This window comes from Balearica regulorum, chromosome 3, assembly GCF_011004875.1.
Source record: "Balearica regulorum gibbericeps isolate bBalReg1 chromosome 3, bBalReg1.pri, whole genome shotgun sequence".
Classification (NCBI taxonomy): domain Eukaryota; kingdom Metazoa; phylum Chordata; class Aves; order Gruiformes; family Gruidae; genus Balearica; species Balearica regulorum.
The window spans coordinates 64,222,725-64,245,808 of NC_046186.1; the positions used below are offsets into that span (position 1 = coordinate 64,222,725).

The 23,084-nt window shown below is 40.3% G+C and overlaps 1 protein-coding gene across 6 annotated transcripts in view; it reads right to left on the reverse strand.

Moving 5' to 3' along the window:
• The window catches only part of MAP7 (microtubule associated protein 7), a 121,454-nt gene that overhangs the window by 94,486 nt on the left and 3,884 nt on the right, over positions 1-23,084 (reverse strand). For 3 of the 6 annotated variants that reach the window (XM_075748204.1, XM_075748197.1, XM_075748196.1), the window contains exon 2: positions 12,801-12,950. The exons of the other annotated variants lie outside the window; for them this stretch is intronic. In XM_075748204.1, coding sequence (XP_075604319.1) covers positions 12,801-12,950 — 150 coding nt within the window. The remainder of the gene's footprint in view (positions 1-12,800; positions 12,951-23,084) is intronic. 6 annotated transcript variants of the gene reach the window in all.

Sequence of the window (23,084 nt, forward strand, 5' to 3'; positions counted from 1 at the left end):
AAAGAAATCCTAGGACAAGTTTAAGAAAACTCCATAGTCAAAGCCTGAAGTATAAAGAGAAGGATCAAAGAACAGCACTTTCTCAAAATTTAAGCTAAATCTTCACTGAGTGTTAAAAGGGAACTGCTAGCAGCAGCAAAACACACTGAACTCCTGTTTACAGCCAGACAATAGCAGGGCCTGTTTGCAGTGCTAAGGATGAGCATAAATTGCCTCTGCAAGCCTTGGGGTCAGGAACTGTGGTGGGCTGACCCTGCTGAGGGCCATGTGCCCACCAGAGCCGCTCTATCACTCCCCTCTTTCATTAGACAGGGGAGAAAAGGTACAAGGAAAAAAAACAACTTACGGGTCGAGATAAGGACAGGGAGAGTTCATTCTCTAATTATCATCACGAGCAAAACAGACCGAACTTAGAGAGGGAATTCATCTTATTTATTACTAAGCAAAACAGAGTAGAGGAATAAGAAATAAAACCAATCTTAAAACACCTCCCCCCACCCCTCCCATCTTCCCGGGCTCAACTTCACTCCCGGCTTCAACCTCCGCACCCCCCCAGCGGCACAGGGGGACAGGGAGTGGGGGTTATGGTCAGGTTCATCACACGGTGTTTCTGCCGCTTCTTCATCCTCAGGGGAGGACTCCTCTCATTGTTCCCCTGCTCCAGCGTGGGGGTCCCTCTCACGGGAGACAGTCCTTCACGACCTTCTCCAACGTGAGTCTCCTCCACGGGGTGCAGACCTTCAGGAGCAAACTGCTCCAGCGTGGGTCCCCCACGGGGTCACAAGTCCTGCCAGCAAACCTGCTCTGGCCTGGGTTCCTGTCTCCATGGGTCCACAGGTCCTGCCAGGAGCTTGCTCCAGCACGGGCTTCCCACGGGGTCACAGCCTCCTTCAGGTGCCTCCACCTGCTCCGGCTTGGGGTCCTCCACGGGCTGCAGGTGAATCCCCACACCCCCTCATCCTTCTCCATGGCTGCAGGGGGACAGCCTGCTTCACCATGGTCTTCACCACAGGCTGCAGGGGGATCTCTGCTCCGGCGCCTGAGCACCTCCTCCCCCTCCTTCTGCACTGACCTTGGTGTCTGCAGAGTTTCTTACATCCTTCTCACTCCTCTCTCTGGCTGCAAAAGCGCTCTCTAACTGTTTTTTTCTCTTTCTTAAATATGTTATCACAGAGGCGCTGATTGGCTTGGCCTTGGCCAGCAGCGGGTCCGTCTTGGAGCCGGCTGGCATTGGCTCTATCATCAGACACAGGGGAAGCTTCTAGCAGCTTCTCACAGAAGCCACCCCTGTAGCCCCCCCTGCTACCAAAAACCTTGCCACGCAAAACCAACACAGGAATGTATTCATAACTCCAACACACTGTAATCAAGGAGACACTGTCTCATTTCTCAGGAGAGGATGATCAAACCGTCATACTGTCACCTTAAATATTTCAGCCTCAGAATGTTGCTCATGATGTAGATGCCACAAACAAGGGAAATTTGTAAGGACGGTGATTAAACAAAAGTCTAACAGAAAAAGGAGGCATCCATAAGCATCACCACGGTGTGATCATCACAATCTTGCCTATACTGCTTTCTTCTGCTCTGCATCAGTTATTGACTACAAAGATTTATGTTAAACATATTGCAGTGAAAAGCCAAGCTACTGTGCATACAGTCTTCAATGACTAGAGCATCTGAGATGTGCTTTACAGCAGCAATCCAGGTAACTCACAGGGACAGTGAGGCTCACAGAAACTCCCTGAACACAAACTAGTTGACAGTTGTGTTTCTTAAACTTGAGAATAACCTGGTGAAGAAAAATCCTGGCACAAAAGTAAATAAATACATTACGGAATATTTCAGATTGGAACTGTAAGAACATACTAAAATGCTGATAACCCAGGCACAATGACAAGCAGTAGCTGCTTGGTCTGCAGCCTGGTTTTATTGCAAATACCTCACTCAGCAGCTGGTTGCTGCTGTCCTTTTCTGATTTACAGACAGCAACTGCCATCTGCTTTTCCTTTGCTCCTTTACCCTCTTATTTTGCAGTTCAGACTGCAACTAAACAGAGCACTTTAACACAGCTAGCTGGCTGGAGAAAGTTGTTGGTTGTTGGTTTATGGTTTGGGTTTTTGTTCTATTTTTTTTGTTTGTTTGTTTAACCACAACCTACTTTTTCTTCCTTTGCTGCAGGGAATAAGACAGTGAGGTAAACATGTTTTGGTTTTTCTAGTGAAAGGGAATGCACACAAAATGTGAAAGTAGCATTGTCTAGAGTTTGTGCGCACTGCATGTCCAAGATGAGGTGCACATTCCTCAATGAAATAGCTATTACAATTAAGAAGGAATGACAGGCAAGAAGGTTCAGTAGTTTGTTTTCCACCACACTGCCACTGCTGCACTCAGAAGTATAAACAAGTGTGAACTCCACTGACGTGCTACCTCTGCGTCTTCAAAAACAGCTCAGAACCATTTGATGTCATTCATGATGTCTTGGCATACAAGCCAAAACTTAGTATTGTAGTCTTCATCAGTGCATTAGTCAGCATGCAGGCAATGAGGAAACTGACTCTGAAAAAGGAAAAAAACAAAGCTAGAATGGCTGCATAAAAGGATGACTTTTCATGTCAAGGGCGGGTAACTGGACAAACCTGCATTTCCAAAACAGCTTTCTGAAAAGCTCTCCGAAGCAGAATTGAGAAATGAGATAGCTGTGTACACTGACGTACAACAGTGTGAATCAAGTTCTGTCAGCACTTCTATAATAAATCTTGTCTGTACAGGAGTTTAAAATGAACTGAAAAAGATCTGGAATTCAAGAATGGCAACCCCAAGCCTATTCGGCACACTTAACAGTATGTTTTAGGATGTTATGAGATTTTAGGTCCAGGATCTTTTACTGGATTTTCAACTAGTCAGATTGTTTCTGCCCAAGACATCAACACAACAATCATATTCCCACCAATTAAATTAGAATTCAGGCATCCTGTAGAAACGTTATTTTTGAAATAACGTTTTTCCTTTTCCTCTTTGTCTCCCAGCACACAGACTAAAAATTCTTCTTAATGTTTTCTGTGTCACCCACTATCCTCAGATCCTTCAGGGAGGCATCCCCATTCCTGATAAGGAAAAAGAGCACATTTCTAGTACAGCATACCATGCAATAGGAGGTGGCTATGGCACTAGGCTGCAGCAAGGCTCTTCTGAAGGCAAAACTCCATCAGCCAGAAGAGATCTGTCAGTAGTTGTACCTGGCATGCCAGATTGTGGAAGGACAGTTGTTCCTACATCTGCTTCAGATGTAAGAGGAAGACCAGAAGAAAGTTGGGGGGGGGGGGGGGAGGGGGGAGGAAGTCAACCTCCATGTGAAGGACTAGGCCAATTAGTAGGCATGACTGATGTTCAGACTGTAGCAGCATTAAACAAGAGAATAAAGACTGGAGAGCAGGTGGCCAGAAACCAAACTACAAATTCAGTCTGTAAGTACATCAAGTCCCTTCTGGGACTTCCGGTACCTTGAGTATTTCTCCTGGGTTGTTGAGGTTTTTGGGTAACTCTCAACTCCTAAGCAAACTGACTGCATCTTCCAAGTTGATTGTAATCTGGCCTCCAACACACACTACTGAAAACCCCTTACTGAGATTGAGGGTCAATTGTAAATCCACAACTATGACTTCTAACAGAAAATTCCTGCTTTCTCTGAAGCCAGCTGTATAGACACTAGTACCAGAGAGTGCTTCAGCTAACTAAATTTTTATTCCTAAGTGAAGGACATCAACTGGAAGATTTCTATAATGTGGAATCTCTGCTACTTTCCACTTTTGCTTCCACCAGTCTCAGCAGATACCTGTGCTTGATTTGCTCAGACTCTTGATTCCAAATCCAGTTTCCTCTTGTTGACATCTGCACAGATAAACTCTATAAATTAGACATGAACTCAAGTCTACAGAAGCATAGCTAATCCCTGAGAAAAACTGTGTTGCCTTTACAGAGCTAAAGAGCAAAACTAGGTAGGCTTCAACAGATCTGAAACAACTAGAAGACAATCTATTTGTCCAGCATTAATAAAAAGGAACAAAAACTTCAATGGACTTATAATTTGGCAAACAATTAGACACAGAGAATCTTGTACCATCATCCCATTGAAGCTACAGAAGGTATTATTCTAGTTGAAAACAACTGAACAGTTGCCCAGCACAAACACACACAAGGCAGCTACAGGTCTGTGTCAGTACTGACACAGCAGTTCAGCTTTCCATCAACATAGCCTGCCCCAAACCCCTTGTCTCCTCCTCTGGTATGGGGACACAAGTTCTACTTTCTGGAGAAACCTGCATCTAGGTTCAGCTGCAGCGATCTGCCTACTGGAATTTTGTTTATTCTAGCCATTACCTGCAAGTTAATAATTTAATTAAGAAAGCGAGGCTAACATTCAAGTGTTTCTCTGCTGAAACCGCTAGTACAAAAAGAAAATTTAAACAATCTACATGCTATCCGTATTCATTCCTGCCTTGAGCTCGACTAAGCAGTTATGCTACATCTATACCTACAGATTCCCCAAGATGGTGTCTGGGACAATTTGGCTATTCACTGTGGCTGTCATAGTCAAACCTATAAATCAGTGAGATGGGAGTTGAGTGTAGAATTTGGTAAATGTGATTCCACTCCTCTGAAAAACATTTTACCTCAAGCAACAAGGTATGAAAGCCCAAGTTTTAGAGTACTCCCTAATTTCACTTCTGATGTTTCATCTGCATTTTTATTTGCTTACTAAACATTGTCCATAACCTCCCTCACCTTCATTATATAGATCTGACCCACAGACATCAGCATCCACTTATATCATACTTCAATTCAGTGCAGGTGAAACTCATGTATGAGTTTCAATAAATGCTTGGCTGCAAAAACAGTGTGCTGTGAGATGCACCTTCAGTGAGTGAAGGTGGTTCATTACAATAGAGCAAATTGCATCAATCATTGTGGCATTTTTCTCCTGGCACATTACTGTTGTGGCCTGAGGTTGGATACACTAGGTTAAATAATTCCTTAACGTGCCTTAAAAAAACACCCACGAATCACTTCTGAAGAGACTTCTGATAATAATACAAAATTCTTTTGAGATGCTTTCACTTAGAACTCTTAATTCTCAAATACCAGAAAAACAAGTTGTCCAGTTGTAAAGTACAGACTGAATTTTAAGAAGCAGGGGGGGGAAAAAAGCGCACAAAAAGTACTCTGTGTATAGCTGAGTAAGCAAAGAATGCACATGTGTGAGTTTGTGCAAGAAGAAAAATTATGTATTCCCACCGATTCAGCTGAGGCCAGTAATGAGTAGAGTTCCATCATCACTTGCTCACGGCCAGAAGCAACACTCTAGGCCGGTCGGTGCTCATTAATTTCTCTGGAGTTCAATACGACAAGCAAAAGGTTTTCTCTTAAACATAAAGCCAGACTTCTACATACCTGGATATAAAGGCAACTTCAAAGGAGTGAATGGATACAGCAGTTTCTGAGTAAGCTTGCTAACAGCAGCAAGATTGCCAAGACTCTTGACAACACCACAATCACAAAAACATCAGGGAATTTAACTGCAACATATTTCTTTTTAAAATACATGCTTAGCTATTGCCTCACTTTTCCACTGCAAAATAAATACATAGTACTTCCAAGGCATGTGTAGTGTGGTACAGATAGGGTATAAAGGTCCATTTCTTCTTGCTGTCCTCTTATTCCAATGGCATGTTACTGTATAAACCCCTTGCAAGACAACTGTTTTCATATTTTCAGGAAAAGGGGGAAGAATGCAACAACACCTCAGAAAATGTCAAGATCCTTGGTCAGATCTACCACTTTCCAGGTTTCTCTCTCTCTCCCATAAGAAATGACCATAAGCCTACATTCTTTTTACATGTATTTTCTCCACAGTTGTAATCATATTCCCAATTCAAGGTTCTTAAAGCCACTGCTTTTACAGTGGTAACAGTGAATAAGGAAGAAACTCCACTGCTTGCTATCAATCTTTCACAAGTGGTGTTTCTTATTACATAAAGTTTTCTGAGAGTTATCTAAATTAAATTGAACTCAAATCTTTTTGCAACTTCAACAAGCATTCTGTCAAGCAAGAACAGTAACCAAATACTGCACCCCATTCTCACATGGACAGCTCTGTTGAATACTATGTTATCGTTTATATCTTGGTTGAAATAATCCTGTTTACTAACAAAAGTTACTTTGCAAAATTCAGCCTTTCCCTAATTAGGATTATCCTCAGCTCACATGCCAAGTTAACCTGAATTCCTTTTAACAAGGAATTAAACTTTAAAGTCGTAAACTTTAAAGACTTCCAGCATTGGTTTGTTGGGTTGTTTTTTTTTTCCCCACTTTTGCCATCCACATAATGTCAAGTGTGCTCTCTGAGCACATGAATAGATCACAGGCTGCTTCCCCTCACAAAAACAGTTGACAAAATATATAAACACAATCCTACAGAATCAGCAGTGGAAGCCTCTTGTCACAGAGCTGAGCTAGAAGTGTAAGATGATTCTTACCCAGCAGAGATAAGCTCTCAGTAATCCCAGCACACACTTTGATGAACAGACTGTGTTACAACACAAGCCAAGTCCTCAGACCTGGGACTTTCACTCCGAAAGCCAGAGGGAATGAACAAATCAGATTTGCTCTACTGGTCTGCAGACATATTCCCTGAGACTTCCAGCACTGTCTCCTCACTTTATTGCAAATAAATTACTTAATGTTAGGATCTCTTTGTCTTTATTACAAATAAGTTGTTTCATGCTACCTAGCACCTACAGCTATGAACAGTGAAATCCTACAAAGGAGATTGCTTTGTAGTAGCTTCCTGAAAAAAACACTACTTCCTTCTGTACGCCCAACAGCTGCTAATTAGGTAATGAATATAGAGGGGTTTTAAGAATGTACCTCCCAGATACCTTAAGAGTTGTTTATAAATCAATGTCCAGAAAAGTCACAAATACTTTTGGACCCTTCTTCTGGCCTTGGCTACCAGAAAGAAAGAAGTGTAGAGAGAAACATAAGCAAAACTCACTGAATAGTGCAGGATGACAAACCACATTGTCCAGGCTCTCAGCCCTGCCCCTTTACACAACCAGCACTGTAATAAGAACTGGCACCTTTCCTTCCTGCCTTCCACCCACTCTTTCCCCTAACTTTGCCTCAAATGCAGATGGGCAAGATAAGGCTACAAACTGTCATGAAGACCTCCAGTAGTTGATTTTGGTGAGCCAGTTCACCAGCCTTTAACAGCTGCTCACTGTTCTGTGCAAACCAAACTGGAGGTCAGCCTACAAACTAGTGTTAAGAGGCCCTGTTGGGAGAACCACCATCCCAGGCAGTTTTGCTGGTTTAAAGTGTGGTGGAAGCCAGAAACCAAGCTGGCATTTTGCATCCAGCCTGAGGCACAGACTCCGCAGCATGGGATAAGATTACACTTCCACACCCCATGCAGTACCTGTTTTGTAGGTATATAGTTTCAGTTTCCAGGACTATCAGTTTAAAGGATGCCAAATTTCCTTTCTTTCAGGTATCTTAAGTTTGTGTTTGGGTGTAGACACACAGCAACAAAATAACAACTGAATTCAAAGTTAGCCAATCTGAGTTTAACAAGGAATATGTATTTCCCCAATACATACAGAACATTAAGACTAAGCACATAAACAGTCATGTTAGAAGAAAGCTCCCTCATCTCTGGATGAACAAAGCTTACATCTGAAACAAGCATTACACAAAAATTACCATCCACACAACGGCAGCAAAATCTGCTGGTAATTACAGACATCACTGCCATGCACCAAAGGACTTGAAAAAACCCTTCTCTTGTTTGTTTTCAGGATGACAAAGAATCAGTGTTACTGTTCAGAGACCTAAAGCACATATGTCTAGCTTTTATTAGCAGCAAGGCTCAGCAGATTAGAGGTATAGTCCCTTGATGCATTTTAAATAAGCAGGCAGGTGAAGGAGTCCATTGCTAATCTTTTCATTCATTTGCCATAAATCTTGTAAGGTCGCTATTTCAATTATTATTCACATTTATAATCCAGAAATATGAGCATTACTTTTCTACACTCTTCAAATGATAATTTTAGAAACTTAACATTATCAATAGTCTGGAAAGGTGTGCCCTCCCCTAAGGGGAAGGAGAAGAGGCATCACTTAAAAATTTCATAAAATTGAGTAAGAGTTAAGACTACATTGAAGGTGCACAAAACCAACAGGACAGAGGAGGGAAATACTAAGGTAAATTGAATTGCTTGTGCCTGAATTCAAAGAATGGCTGAGGCCAAAGTTCACACGCACAGAATGGATACCTTTAAACACTAATCTACCTGGACATATCTTTGTGATTTACATAGAGAACCACATTCTCACACTATCTTCAGTCACAGAAACAGTATTTGTTTTACAACACAAGCTTTAAGGGCACAGTGAAGCTGTTAGACCGTGTGGTTCTGTGCCTGTTTTGTCTGGTTTCTTTGTGGCTATAGTTGCAGAACTGATGGAAAGCTGGTGACTAAACCCAAAAACAATTCAAGTGCAAAATAAGCTCCTGTAAACCTATACAAATGGTATTTGAAGAGTGCACTATGTAGCAAAATTCTTGTATGTTATAACAGGAGAGGAGAAGAGAGGCTGTTAATAAAAGTAAAAAAGGCAATTCAAAGCAATTCTTATTTGCACTGTTCTGCCATGCAACAGTTGGACCTCAAGACCCTGCAATAGTGGGTGCTATACAGACATGTAACAAAAACACAGGCCTTGTCCCAACACAGTACTTGCCGCAGTAGCACACTTGGGATGTAAATATGTAACCTAAATAAAACATATGGCATATATTTCATGCATGACTATATGTCCTAAGTTTTGAAAGGCAAATAGATTTTAAAAGCACATTGCTTTAAATGGAGACTTGGGATGGCTGCAAAACTGAGGCTTTTGCAGCCATACATCCAGATCTTTCAGCAAATAGTGTTTATGAAATACCACTGAATGAAAAGTGTGCTCTAAACACCGATACTGCATCCAGAAGCACAGCTCTACCTATTGAAAATGCAAGTGCCAATGTTAAGCTGTCAAAAATCTCCCTTTGGAAACACTAGTCTATTACTTTGCTGTGAACTGATTTCTAAGGCTGCTTAACAGAACAAAACCAGATATGCCTGCAAGATTGGTTTTCTTTAGATGCTGATCCCCATAGGAAGTTCATCCTCAATTCACATTCAGACTTCAACCAACCAGGATTTATTACCTGGAAGTCTTCTGGATAATCACAAATCTGTCTAAGTACCACACAGCTTGGATACCTGTGCCAATTCTCCTTGCTCTTAGCTTACAAACAAGACATTAATTTTACCTCCATTAACATTCAATGATAAAAACACCTCTTTAAAGAATCAGGCAATAACAATCCTAAATTGTTATTTTGTAGATGTCCAGTCATTTATGCACTTGAGCTCACTAATTTAAGTTTCAAGCATCTTAGTAAAGCTTGCTTGGTTGAACTAGTATTTTGGCAAAATGACAAAGGGAGGCAATAAAACTTGAGCAAAACTCCCCAAAACCAGAAAACAAAACCCAACACTCCCAAGCTAAAAGAAACTGTCAAATTCATTAGAACAAATGGAAAAACACCAAACCCAAAACAAGGAACAAACTCATATGAATGTCCGTGAGATAAGACTCATTTCTTGATATAAGCATTATCTGTGAAAACAACCAACAACTTTCAGGACTTTCAAGGAACATATGTAGCAGAAGAACAATTAGTTCTCTACTAAAAAATACCAAGGGAATACCCCCACCCCCTGCATACTCCCACCCAATTGTGACCAACAATTTCAGCCAACAATCCTGTGAAATCTAGTGAGTATTAAAAAAGTCTGAACAGACACAGGCTCATATGAAATTCACATTCAGGCTTGTAGAAAATTCTAAGGCATAGACTGATCAAAAAAAATTCTCTTACCTTTCTAACTACCATTTAGCTAATTGATATACAGAGGCAAGTAGCAACATTATTCAGAATCCAGAAGTCAATGGCTGCCTCTTCCCATCCTCCTAAAACATGCATTTAGCTATTAGGGAGGAAGGGGGCGGGGGTGGAGAAAAGGAAAGGAAGTTAAAATATTTGGTGAAAAAGCAGTGAATACAATTCATATCACAGGAAAGGAAGTATCAGGAGCACATGGCTACAAAGATCACTGCCAGATTAAAAAAAAAAAATCCTTGACAAACATTTTCAGTTCATTATTTGTTTACACTGGAGGAACAAATTCATTGCCTACCAGACTTCTGAGATTACAACAGACAACCAAAGACAAGAAAAGAAATGGCTGATATCAAAATCAACTTACAGAAAATCTCACAAATGTTAACCACTTTATGATCCACATTAATATTTTTTCCCAGATGACAAAAACAATTCTCATACAAACTCTAATCAAGCCTTAGTATTCTGAAAAGACCTGAACTACCAAAATTATGATTATTTTAAAACTTGTGATGATATTCAAATATCCTTAACAGAGGAATGAGATGCTTTATTACTTTGGAGTAACAGATCCATTAAAGACCTCTGGGATTTTGAACTGCTGTACAAAGACAGGTCCAGCATGACTACAGAACCTGCAGATGAAAATGACATGTAGCCCACCTCCCATGAAGATGACACTGACTTAGTATGTGCTAGAGAGGGAAAAAAGAAAAAAGAAAAATCTCAGCAGCTGCAGACAACTAAGAACTAAGATGAAACAAACACTGTAAAGTAGCAATATAACAACAGACTCTAAAGACTCAAGAAAGCCTCACATGGGCCCATCACACATATGTTTCTGCTCAGAACTGCACTGTAGTCACCTTGCTTGGTACTGGGTAGGGAAGGGAGAACACAACCCTGAATATATGCACTCCCCACAACCAGACATTCCAGCTCTAACCACCTAACCACTGATAATGCATTCAAATGTACAGAAGGGTAAATAACTACATCCAGCAGCATGCAAATAGTGTTCTAGAGACACTATGAGACATTTTAAGTATTTAGTAAAAGAAAAACAAACAAGTATACTGCCAAAATATTTCGTACAGCCTCCTATGCTATTTCTCACTAGGAGCATTCAAGGTAACCCACAATTTTTTTTTATGTTAAAGCCACATACACTTCTTAGTTTGCTGTCTGTGCTCCTGTGCACATTTGTCTACTTATACTTCACAGCAGCAAGAGAAAAAAGCAATAATCAAAAATTGAACCTCAGTTATAATGAGAGGCAAAGGATAAGCACATCTGTATAACTGCTGCAAGCTAAGCCAACAAGAACTTTTACCCTGGGAAACTATCAGTGTCATTGAACAAACTCAGGAAGATTACTGATTCTTAGCTTTGCGGACTGTTGACTCTGGAAGTCATCCAGTGGGTGATAAAGGAAAGTAATATGCTTCTTAAAACATTAAAAACTCAGCCTCACACTAGAGTTTGTATCCCCATTTTATATGGGCAGTTTCAAAAATACAGAAGAGCAAGTAACTATGTACACAAGACCCTAACACAGTAGGCACATTAACAGTGACTAGCAATATATATTTTACCAGAACACTCAAATTTGTCAGGTTCTTTACTATTCCGAGAGAAAACAAAAAAAACAGTACAAGCTGCAAACTCCAGAAAAAATCCCGACTACAGAATTTGTTTCTAACAGCTACCAAGCTACCTTTTTCCTTCAAGAGAAAGAAAATAACCAGTTAGCTGTAAATTATTCAACTCTAATAAATATACATATTAAAAATTTGCTATTTAAATGCTTGCTAGCCTCTCCCCTTACAGAGTAGAATGGTAACATCTGAAAATTGAAACACTCTCTTGAGGCTACAAGCTAACATTTGTTTTGTAAACAAAAAAGTCTGGTACAATTCCCCCCCCCCCCCCCAATAAGACCACAAAAAGGAGTGTTCGAATAAATGGAATCACTTGATCACAGAAAAGAATTAAAATTCTAATGATCAAACTTAACATTCCAGTCACAATTGTAAGGTGCAGGATCCCTGCCAGACCAACAGAATTTAAACACTAGGATCCATGTGGAAAACATTAATTACAAGATAGACAGTGACCACACAGGCTTGACAGACCTCTGTTCTAAATCAACAGCCATCAGCATCCCTCTGCCACCACCGCTCACCTACATTAAGCACCACAAATATTTTTCTTTAGTAGTTACAATTTGTTTGGGGGTTTTTTTCCCCTCAGACTTATCAAAGTCAGCATATTTGAACAATGTATATTTTTCTGTACTCTGCCAAAGACACATTGCCCCTTATGCACAGGAATGGAAGTATAGCTAATTTTACATTGTCTTTGGGAAAACTGTCTTCTATAACAGACTGGTATTGCATTCTCTATTCTCCAAGCTTACAATCACCTTTTTTTTTTTTTTTTAAACAGGTATTTATCCAGACTGTCCACAGAAATCAGATAAAACACACAGAAAGTCACTGATACATTTCTAATGCAGGACCCTCATCCGTACCAGAAAAAAAATGAGGTTAATAACTAAAAAGTATTTTTTTCTTCATATCCAAGCAGACGATTGCATAACAATCCAGGGGAATCAGATACAGACACCTATCACGCACAGTGCATTTGTGGGTGCCAATATGCATTGCCAAACTGCACCAGTTACTTTAGACTCTCCATAGCACACAGAAGAGCTAATAAAACGTTCTGCCTGCCATGCAGTGTAATCCACATATAGCCCTGATCGCGCTGCAGAACCGTGACATACCTTTCAGTCTTTTGGAATTCCCGTTCTTTTGCTGCTCATCCTCTTCGTTAATGGTGAATAAACCCAGGGGATTTGGCCTGGCACTTGTCTTCTTCAATCTCTCTTGTCGGAGAGCAGTAGTTGAACCAGGCATATTGCTGTTGCCTCTCGCTTATTAAAAAAAAAAAAGTAAGAAACTGCAGCCCCTGCTTAGCAGCTAGCTGCAACACTGCCTGTTCATTTGAGCACTTGTAATAGATCCCCTATGGATAAGCAGTATGCAAACAGCTGACAAATACCAACATCCACTTGGCAGTGAAAGGCTTGCAGCCTTTCCCCACCTTCAAGAAAGCCCTAATTAAAGGCACATTGGTTTGGATGCTGCTCGTCGCTGTCTTAACCTGTTCAAGTGGATTCCAGCCCAGAGCTCCGGGTTCCTTGCTGCAGCACCTTTTTCCCTGCAACCCTCTTCCAGCTACAGCACACTAAAATATTCAGCACGCAACACAAGAGGAGAAAATATGATACGCCGCTGTTAACAGTTGCCCTGACAACACTGACACATCCTAATCAAAGGGGGTCTATGAGTGTTGTCTCCTCAGCTGCAGCAAGCTGGCCTCGGGAACGCCGTCTCCCATACGCTTGCGGAGAGCTGGAAGCACCTCGGCAGCAGGGGCTGCTCCTTCCTCCTCGCAGGGCGGTGGGAGGATGGAGCTGTGCTTGCACAAGCAGATGAGCACTGAGTGAAAAGAAGCCTGGAAGGCTCCAGGCATGAACCTACATTTTGCCAGCTGCTCTGTTTATTCATGTTTAGAAATTTTAGCCTAATCTAAACTAAAACAATGAGGATGAGTCTTCTTCCATATATGCATGTGTTGGGTGTCCTCCCCCACCCCTTAACGTAATCACCTTCCTATGCAGCGCATGCCTTTTGTATTAGGAATGCGTACACCCACAATTACAGCCAGGTGTTGGAACATTCTTCTCCCTGTATGAAAACTCAAAAATCAGGATTTCTAGCTTGTACAGACAACATAGGACAATGAAAGGACTTTCAGAGTGAATATTTTGTACCTCACCATTAGTTTTATAGCACCAACCATTATCATTCTCTTTGCAAAATGAACAAAATACAAACAGCCTGGGTGGTTTTAATTAGTTGGATTTCCTTTATGTGCTGGCATTCTGGATTTTCTTCAGCCATTTACAACTGAATACTTGCTCACAAGTTTTGCAATCTGCATGTTTCATCCTTCACGGCTCCAAACGTCTCTATGCAACATGCTGGATGTTTTACCTGTGAGACCTTTATTTTCAACCACTTCCACCTCTGTAATTCAATGTGTGCTCACCATTTCAAAATACTACTGCAAGCTAGAACATCTCTATAATGTCAAAATGACAGGATTTTCCCCATCAGATTTTTTTTTTTAAGAGAAACTTCATGTAACATGATCACCCACTACAAGACAGCACATGTATTAGTTGACAAGTCTGCAGGTGGCTCATATTGAAAATGCAAGATTATACAGACATATATGATCACTCAATGACATGGGTAACAATACTGAAGAAGAAAGCTCAGAGTTTATGATAGCCAACATGGTATGTATCACAGTGGCCTGGGATGCTCTTTACAGAGGAATCCTGGATCGTGCTCAGCTGGCAGGACAGCTCTGTTCTCACACACCTCAGGCTCAGCAGCCAGGAACCCAGTGGATGGAGAAGAACACAGCACCACCTGAAGGCTCAGCTGGACCATTCTTCCTTCTTCTCCAGCACAGGCACAAAACACCCAACCAAAACAGAAGTATTCTGCAGGAGGGCACTAGTTCTGAACCAAGCCCACAGCCCACCTCCAGTACATATCTCCTCCTGGCTACGTCCTGCTGCTTGGTTACACCTTGGACTCTCTGCACGTGCACGGAAGCTATACATGATGACATTTGTCTACAGTTAAAAACACTTTGTGCTAAAGGGCGTGGACAAAAAAAAAAAAAAAGACTAAGAAAAAAAGCTGTAACACAAGCTGTTCTTTAGCTCAGCAATTTGCCTTCCGGAGTTTATACAGGCTACTACTTTGTCCTGTAAGACGAACAGCTCCATTCCTCAAATCTCATCCACTTAATGCCTACCACAAATACTACATAACTACACACACAGCCACAAAAAGAGGACAGTAGTTAGTACCACAGATACTTTTCATGCATGCCCAAGACTGTTGCCAACAGAAAAGTAACAGAAAACAACACTGAAATGGCAGCTTAGTTAAATATCATTCCACTCTCCTTTTATAAGCCACTAAGAAAGGATTCCTGCCCTTTTAAACATTCTGTTCAATCAATCAATCACCTTTAATTGCTAAACTACTTAAACAGGCATTTAAAAAACACGTAAGAAGTATCTAACACACAAAAATACACCTGACTGTAGGGGCTTCCAAGCTTACAGGTATGATAACTGTTTCACAGCATCTCCATTTCCCTATTGTCTGAGGAGTCATGGAGAACAGCTACAAGACTGAGAATGCCTTCCTTGGTCCTTGCAGGATCCCCTGCACCCATAAGAGTGACTTGCTCTGAGTACAAAACACAGTAATGACTAAGTTCAATGCTTCAGGGGCTGGTGAAGATGGATTTGAGCTATGACACACCGGCAACTGAGGCGTTGGTGCATATTTCTTTTTGTTGACTTACTAATGCAGAGGTGAATTGTGACAGAGGAAAAGAATCAACACCACATTCAGCTTATGCAGCATGATTTTATTTCAAGGTTCCTTTGGTTAAAAACTATGCCAGCCCACAACATGTTTTGAAATGCCTAATAAAATGGCACCCTAGCCACTTGCAACCTATTATAAATAAAAGACACCTATTACAATAGAAGATACCACATAACTTTAGGTACTTGGGGGTTTGTAAAAACTCTCCCTAATAACACTATTAAACATCCATAAAAAGATACTAATGCTGCATAAAACTAGACTGTATTGACAAATTCCCTCCATCCATTTGTTTAGGGCAGAAAAAGAATTTTCTGAAGTATCCCTAGCAGGAAAGCTCTACTTATTTCAGCCCTGTCTCAGCTATGTGGGAGCTTCTATATGAAAACTGGGATGAAAGTAACATTCCCTTGAAGGAACAAAGTGGTGGATAATTGTAGTAGCAAGGCTATTAAATTCTTGAAAAAAAAATAAAATTGCTTACATAGTCCCTATTAGTGACTTTTTTCCTCCTCTAACCATTCGTCATACTGTGTACCAATACAGTCACAGCTGAGCTCTTACTGATGGGGTGAGACTCTCTTGAGATGGAATGAGGGCAACTGTGTATCTTTAGGGCACTGGATAATTTTTGGTTTTCCTTTTTACACCACTTTCAAACTCATTATCAGTTAAACCAACACACTTAAAGACACCCACTTTCACCCACTGGATTCTATAGGTGTAATTACCTACACAGTACATTATCTGATCGCAACAGTCTTAAGCAGCAGTTTGAACAAAGACTATTAGGATAATTATATTGTGATCTGGGAAATGTAAATATTGATAACAACATGTTAATTGATGTTTCTGCTTTAACATCAGGTATTAAGGCTCGATAATCGCTACCTATGAAATGAAAAGCAAGTTGAAGCCAGTCACCAGAACAGTCACCATGATATCTACGTGCAGTCTACTATGGGTAATCTGATAACATTCAATGGCTGAACTCTAGTTTTGCTATCTTATTTCATTCACAGAATTGCTTCAGTCCCTGTAAACTATCCAAACACTACATGAAGCCCATTACTGTCATTCAGAGTATGAGTTGCACATAGTAAGTTCATGTTCTACAGCCACTGCCTTGTGAAGCACTCTGCCAGTCCGAACTTACTGAAGTGAACCTTTTTGCTTTCATGGGAGGGAACACAAAAGGCAGTATTCAACACAAGTCAGCTAACTAACAGAAAGGAAAAACTGTGTGAAGACAAGACAATTTGTATCTTCCATCAGAGCTGGCAGGCTGTGATAACTAGGACTGTGTATGTTTTCAAGAAAAAAAACCCACTTGATGTAACACTAACTGGAAGTCATCTTCTATCATTGGCTACGTCAGGTTGCAATACTGAAAATCAAACCAACTGAATGGAAGATCACGTACTATTGCAAAAGGGGCAAAAGAAATTTACAGACTAATTGCCTATGAAAAGCCCTGCAAACAGAAGTACTCATAAGACATTCCTGTATCACGATACACAGATTTTTCCTCCCATTCCATGAGACACTATTGTATGTTCATCAAGCTACATTTCATAGGAATTTCTTTCTCCTGCTATTTTCTTAGGATAAGTGCAGTTAAAATACTGTTTTAAAAGAACACCATACCCAAAGAGAAAGCAACCAAGAAGTCAGAGTTTGACAGGGGAACCTCCCTCCCACCCACTCCTCCCCCCCCACAAAAGCAAAAAAACTCCTCAACACTTCCAAGTGTAATAAGCTCTCAATCTTAGCACACAAAAATCTACTGTCTGCCATTATTGTGAAACCCAGATATAACCATCCATTGAATAGACCACTAGTTAGTCTCCAGCCTTCAAGCTCTCCCTCCTCCGCATTGCCAGCCAGAGGGATTAAAAAAAAGTTCGAGGCACAGATGCTTCAAGCCAGTTTCAGAAGGCAGGGCAGCCTTCTCACCACTGCTCTTCTTTCTGACACTTAAGTTGTCCAAAACCTGAGGTAAGTTACAACCTCTAGCCTCAGTTTCTCCAGTTATAAGATGGAATGAAACCTTCAGAAGAATTCTTCTTCTGAAAGAACTCATTGATTCTTATAAAACACTTTTCTCTTTTATCTTGTTTATCTAAAACTGCTAACAGGTGAAGATCATTTTCTTGTAGGGTACCAAAAAAATACACCAATCAAAAAACCCCACAAACTTGAGACAGGTCTGGATCACTGCATTTGTAAAGCAAAATAAACACTGTTGTTCTGTTTCTACTGCTTTTAGATGCTGATTCAAGGCCTTTTAACATAAAAGGAAAGCTTCCCCTCAACTTAAGTGCATTTTATATCAAGAATCAGATCAAGTAAATATTTTAACATATGCTTCCTTCCAGATTGCCAATATTTCATTGTGTCTTCTGATTTTCTTAGGTAGGTATCTATCCTATATAGCAACATCAAGAAAGAATATAGCATTTTGAGTTTATAGACATGTTTTCCCAGCATGAAACAATAAGGTTCCATTGGGAACTGGGTTCCAAGTGTTTCTTTCTTGGGAAGAAAGATCAGGAAAATCAAGGTAGAGTTAAAAACTCCCATCCTGTTCTGCAAAAACAGTACACCAAAAAAATTTAAATGTACCTACCCATCAAAACACACAATCATATTTCATATGGACATTTTCAACATTAATAATCTATGTCAAAAGCTTTTTTTAAAGAACTCACTTAAAAATACATAATATAGACTGTGCTAGATCATAGAGTATCTCGAGTTGGAAGGGACCCATAAGGATAATCAAGTCTAACTCTCTATTCCTCACAGGACAATGTTGGAATATATGGACACTAACCAAATTCCAAACTCAATCTCTCTCTAATTTCCTTCAGGAGACTCATCTCTTTGCATTTACTTTATACTTCACTAGGTTTTAAATCAGGCAAGAACAACCAAGAAAGTAGAGCTTCCCCCCCCCCTCCATGTGAGAAAACAGCTATTTACTCAGCATCAAAGGACTGGAAACCTTCTTTTCAATGCCATGTAAATCTAGGACAGAGCAAAATAGCCTTGAAAAGACAGACAGGAATTTCCCCCCCCAGCTGAAAGACAGAAAAGTTAAGTTGTAAAGAACAGATAGAGCCACAATATGAGGAAAAAAATACTAGCTTCCATTAAGCCAACCACTGTCTCAAACATCATGCACACCTAATTTTTTTCCACTGCTGCTCTTGTATTCTCTCTTCCTTCTAGTTCTTATTGTTAAAAAAGGACAGAGAATAACCTTGTCTTTACAGAGATTTTTAAGTCTAAGGACTCACTTTTATTACAAGATAATAAAGGACTGGCAGATTATTTTTACAGCAGTACCTTAATTTTTTTAAAACAACTTCAGTATTTAGTATATAAACATCTGATATAATAATTGATTTCTTTCCACCTTCTTGGAAGGAAAAAAGGCCCCTTCCATTAATCAGTAAGATTGAATATAAAATGCTAGAGATTAAGAAGGGAAACCTTCATCTTTTTGACTAATGAGAAGCCTGCTGTCAAGAGCATAGATGCACTCTGAATAGCTTTAAATAAGCAATGAGTCAACTCACTTCTAAAAGTCGAGGCCATAAACCCACAGCAGTTTCATGAACTTATTCTTCATTCATCCATTGAATTAGGTGCTTCAACTCAAGAAAGAGCAGAACTATTCAGCCTTCCTAAGCAAACATCCACTTGAATATGTGCTGTAGAAACAGAGGGGAGCAGCAGTGGATTATTAAGATTCTTCAGAAAGCAAACTTAGAAAGGCAGTTTCAGCTCTTTTCTCCTTTCTCTCCTGAGTTTGAACAAACATCTTTATTCTGGTTTCATATCTCAGTATCTCCTTTTCCAATAAATTGAATTCAGAATTATTATCCATATCTAAGAGAGCATGAATTTTAAATAAGCTAGGTCTGGAAACAAAAAGCAGACACCAGGTCTTTATCTTCTTATCAACTATCCTGACTACTTTGGCTCCTTTACCTTACACATCTGTTTATGGGTCCCATCATAAGTGCTGCAAAGACTGTGCACATTCTAGATACTACTTTGATCAAAACAGTAAGATGACATATTCTTCAGCTGCAGAACTGCAGATGCTAAGAGCAGCCATGGCAATCTTCTCACGTGATGTGGAAGGCTTCCACCTCATCCCTACCCACTGCAGTCCTGATGAATCACAGGCAGACAGCTGTGCCAGCAACCTCGCTGCCTGCACAACCCTGGAGTAGGAAGCAGCTCCACCAGGAAACACATCTCCACGCACTTGCTCAGCCACAGAAGACTTCTCTTGGAAGTGACCCCTTCCGAGTTTCAGCTGTTCCTCTGACATGGGCAGTGCCACACACTGGACCAAGGGATGTTAAGAAGTCCTCAAAAGCAACTAGACAGAAGGTAAGTGTTTACTATTTTCCCTTCTGTCAATTAAAACTCAACCTGTGTGCATTCCCATGTACAGAAAAATCAAGAAGGCGGCTGGGAGCCCAGCCCTGTTCTGACTCAAACTCCCTCATCAGAGCAAGAGACACATGAACACGGAGGTAAGAGTCTCATCATCCATAAACACTTTGAACGTGCACACACACACCCCCCAATAAAACAATCAAATACAAGATATACAAGTCTTGTTAAATTTTTTAATTAAATGGATTTGCATAGTATGACTAATTATAAAAATTGCACAATGTGTACCATGATGAATAGAAACATATTAGATCATTCTTAGCCAACACTTTTTATTTCTATGTAACAGAATGATATTGGATCAGACCCTATAGTAGAACATACCATGTAACTTCAGCCAATACTCAGTCAAATAAGGAAAGGCAGTGGGGAATGGAGACTTCACAAGGCAATAGGAAACAGGAATTCAGTAGAAGACAGAAGTCATCAATGCCAGTTACTCTACTAACAGCCTGGGCAATGTTGAAGAGAACCAAGCACTGGTAAAGCACTCAAAATTAAGAGCACTTATGTACGTACTAAGCTTTTCCATAGAAATGTGAACGTACTTTAAAGAAAAGGCAATATGCCAAGACCAAATTAAAGTTTTCTCCATTGTTGTATTACTGAGAATATCCGATGCATGGAATCCTGTGAACTACTTTGTGCTATGTTAATTACCAGTACTCTCCTGACATCTTACTTCCCAACACATTTCTTAGGTGTCCTGGTTTTGGCAGGAATAGAGTTAATGTTCTTCCTAGCAGCTGGTGTAGTGCTGTGTTTTGGATTTAAGATGAGAACAATGTTGATAACACACTGATGTTTTTAGTTATTGCCAAGCAGTCAAGGACTTTTCAGCTTCTCATACTGGCCTGCAAACAAGAATGCAGGTGGGCACTCTAGAAGCTGGGAGGGGACAGCTGACCCAAACTAACCAGAGAGATATTCCATACCTTATGACATCATGCTCAGTATATTACCAGGGGGTGGGTCAAGAGGCAGAGGGACTCAGGAATTAGCTGAGCATTTGGTTTCAGGTGGTAAGAAACTGTGTTATTCATCACTTGTTTTATATATTCTTTTATCATTATTATCATCTTCCTTTTCTGTCCTATTAAACTGTCTTTATCTCAACCCATGAGTTCTACTTCCCCCCCCCCTTTTCAATTCTCTCCTCCATCCCACTGTGGAGGAGACAGGGGGGAGTAAACAAATGGCTGCGTGGTGGTTTAACCCAGCTGGCAGCTCAAACAACAACAGGTGACCAGGAAATCTGGATTTTTGGATTCCATATACTCTAAAGTGTTTTCCCTTAAAGTTACCGACACAAGAAATATTTAGAGACATCAGTACTCTACTTCTTCCCTCCATAATCTAGTCTCACAGGCACTATCAATCTGGAGTATGAATCACACCATCACTTATATCTCTGAAGAATCTCAAAATCAACAGGAGTCAGGGTTGCTAACTCCATCCATTTGGATAGTAAGGCAGCCTGCTCCCCATATGTCATCTTAACAGACAACTTAGGGTCATTTTCCTTGAAATCTGACAGATTGCCTAGGATACATATTTTCAAGATTTTTTTTTCTCCAAAGCCACAGAGGATATAGATATACCTTCTACTTATTTTAATGAAAGCAAAGATTGATTTTAATGAAAGCAAAGATAGTGTGACTCCAGAATCAATACTCAATCAATTTAATCTGCAGAATTAAATCTGAACTAGTTTAACAAATGCATCATCTTCTCATAGTCTTTTTCACCCTAAATGTGTAATATGCACGTAGCCTGTTCTGAAACAGTACCTAGCAGGCCACTATTTATCATAGAACAGTTTGGGTTGAAAGGGACCTCAAAGACCATCTAGTTCCAACCCCCCTGCCATGGGCAGGGACACCCTCCACTAGACCAGGTTGCCCAAAGCCCCATCCAACCTGGCCTTGAACCCTTCCAGGGATGGGGCATCCACAGCTTCTCTGGGCAACCTGTTCCAGTGCCTCACCACCCTCACAGTGAAGAATTTCTTCCTAATAGCTAATCTAAACCGACCCTCCTTCAGCTTAAAGCTATCATCCCTCATCCTATCACTACATGCCTGTGTAAACAGTCCTTCTCCAGCTTTCTGGTTTAACAGAACTCTCATACAGAGGATCTCCTTCCTGGAGGAAAGGTGGGTGTGCAAAGACAGTTACCACAACAACATTAGCAGCACGCTGTGGCTTGCATTGCGGGTCTAGGCTTATGCACACTTTTTCAAGTGGAAAAGAAAATATGTTGCAAGATTATACAGTATTTACATAATTGAAGCAATTATTTCACTGATCATATTTAATTACCTTTAATACCACAGATAATTTTCAGCTGTAAAGTATTAAACTTGTTTATCAGTGATAGTAATAAACCAGCCATCATACAAATAAAATTGTAGCCATCTCAGATTACTGCAAATTTACAATTTTTACAATGTGAAAAAGCACATACAAAAGAACACCCATAACGAAGCCCAAGTAAAATCACAATGCATACTACTTTAGCTAGATTAGCAGAGGTTCTCTTCCTACAGAGAAACTAGCACATAAGCCAGCTGCTCCAGCATCCTTTAATAGGCCTCATTTTTTCTATGAACTCCAGAGGTTTTGTGGCAGTGTTTGGTTTGGGGTTTATTTGTTGGGTTTGGTTTTTTATTTTTTGTGAGGTTTGGTTTTTTTAGTTGGTTTTGTGTTTGTTGGTTTCCTCCCCTCTTTTTTTTTTTTTTTTTTTTTTTACACTAACAGTGCTGAGAGTAGGTGGGTGGAGAAAGACAGCCTGACTCACATTACACAATATGCATGTAAAAAGGCTTGTTCAAACTTTTCCACAGTATGTAGTCCTTGCACAAACATTACTTGACCAATAAAAGATACCAAGAGACAGTACTTTAGAAGCTTTCTAAAGGTGAGGGATGGCTTCTATAAGGATTTTAATCCTCTCATCTACACTTTTAAATTTAATTGTATCATTTTCATTCTACAAGCTACTGATAAATCAGAGTCTATGTGTTCAGAGCTACAGTACTGACTCACGAAACTATTCATGTAGGACCGATTAAGTAATGGTAAGGTCTGGCAGAGAATTTCAAA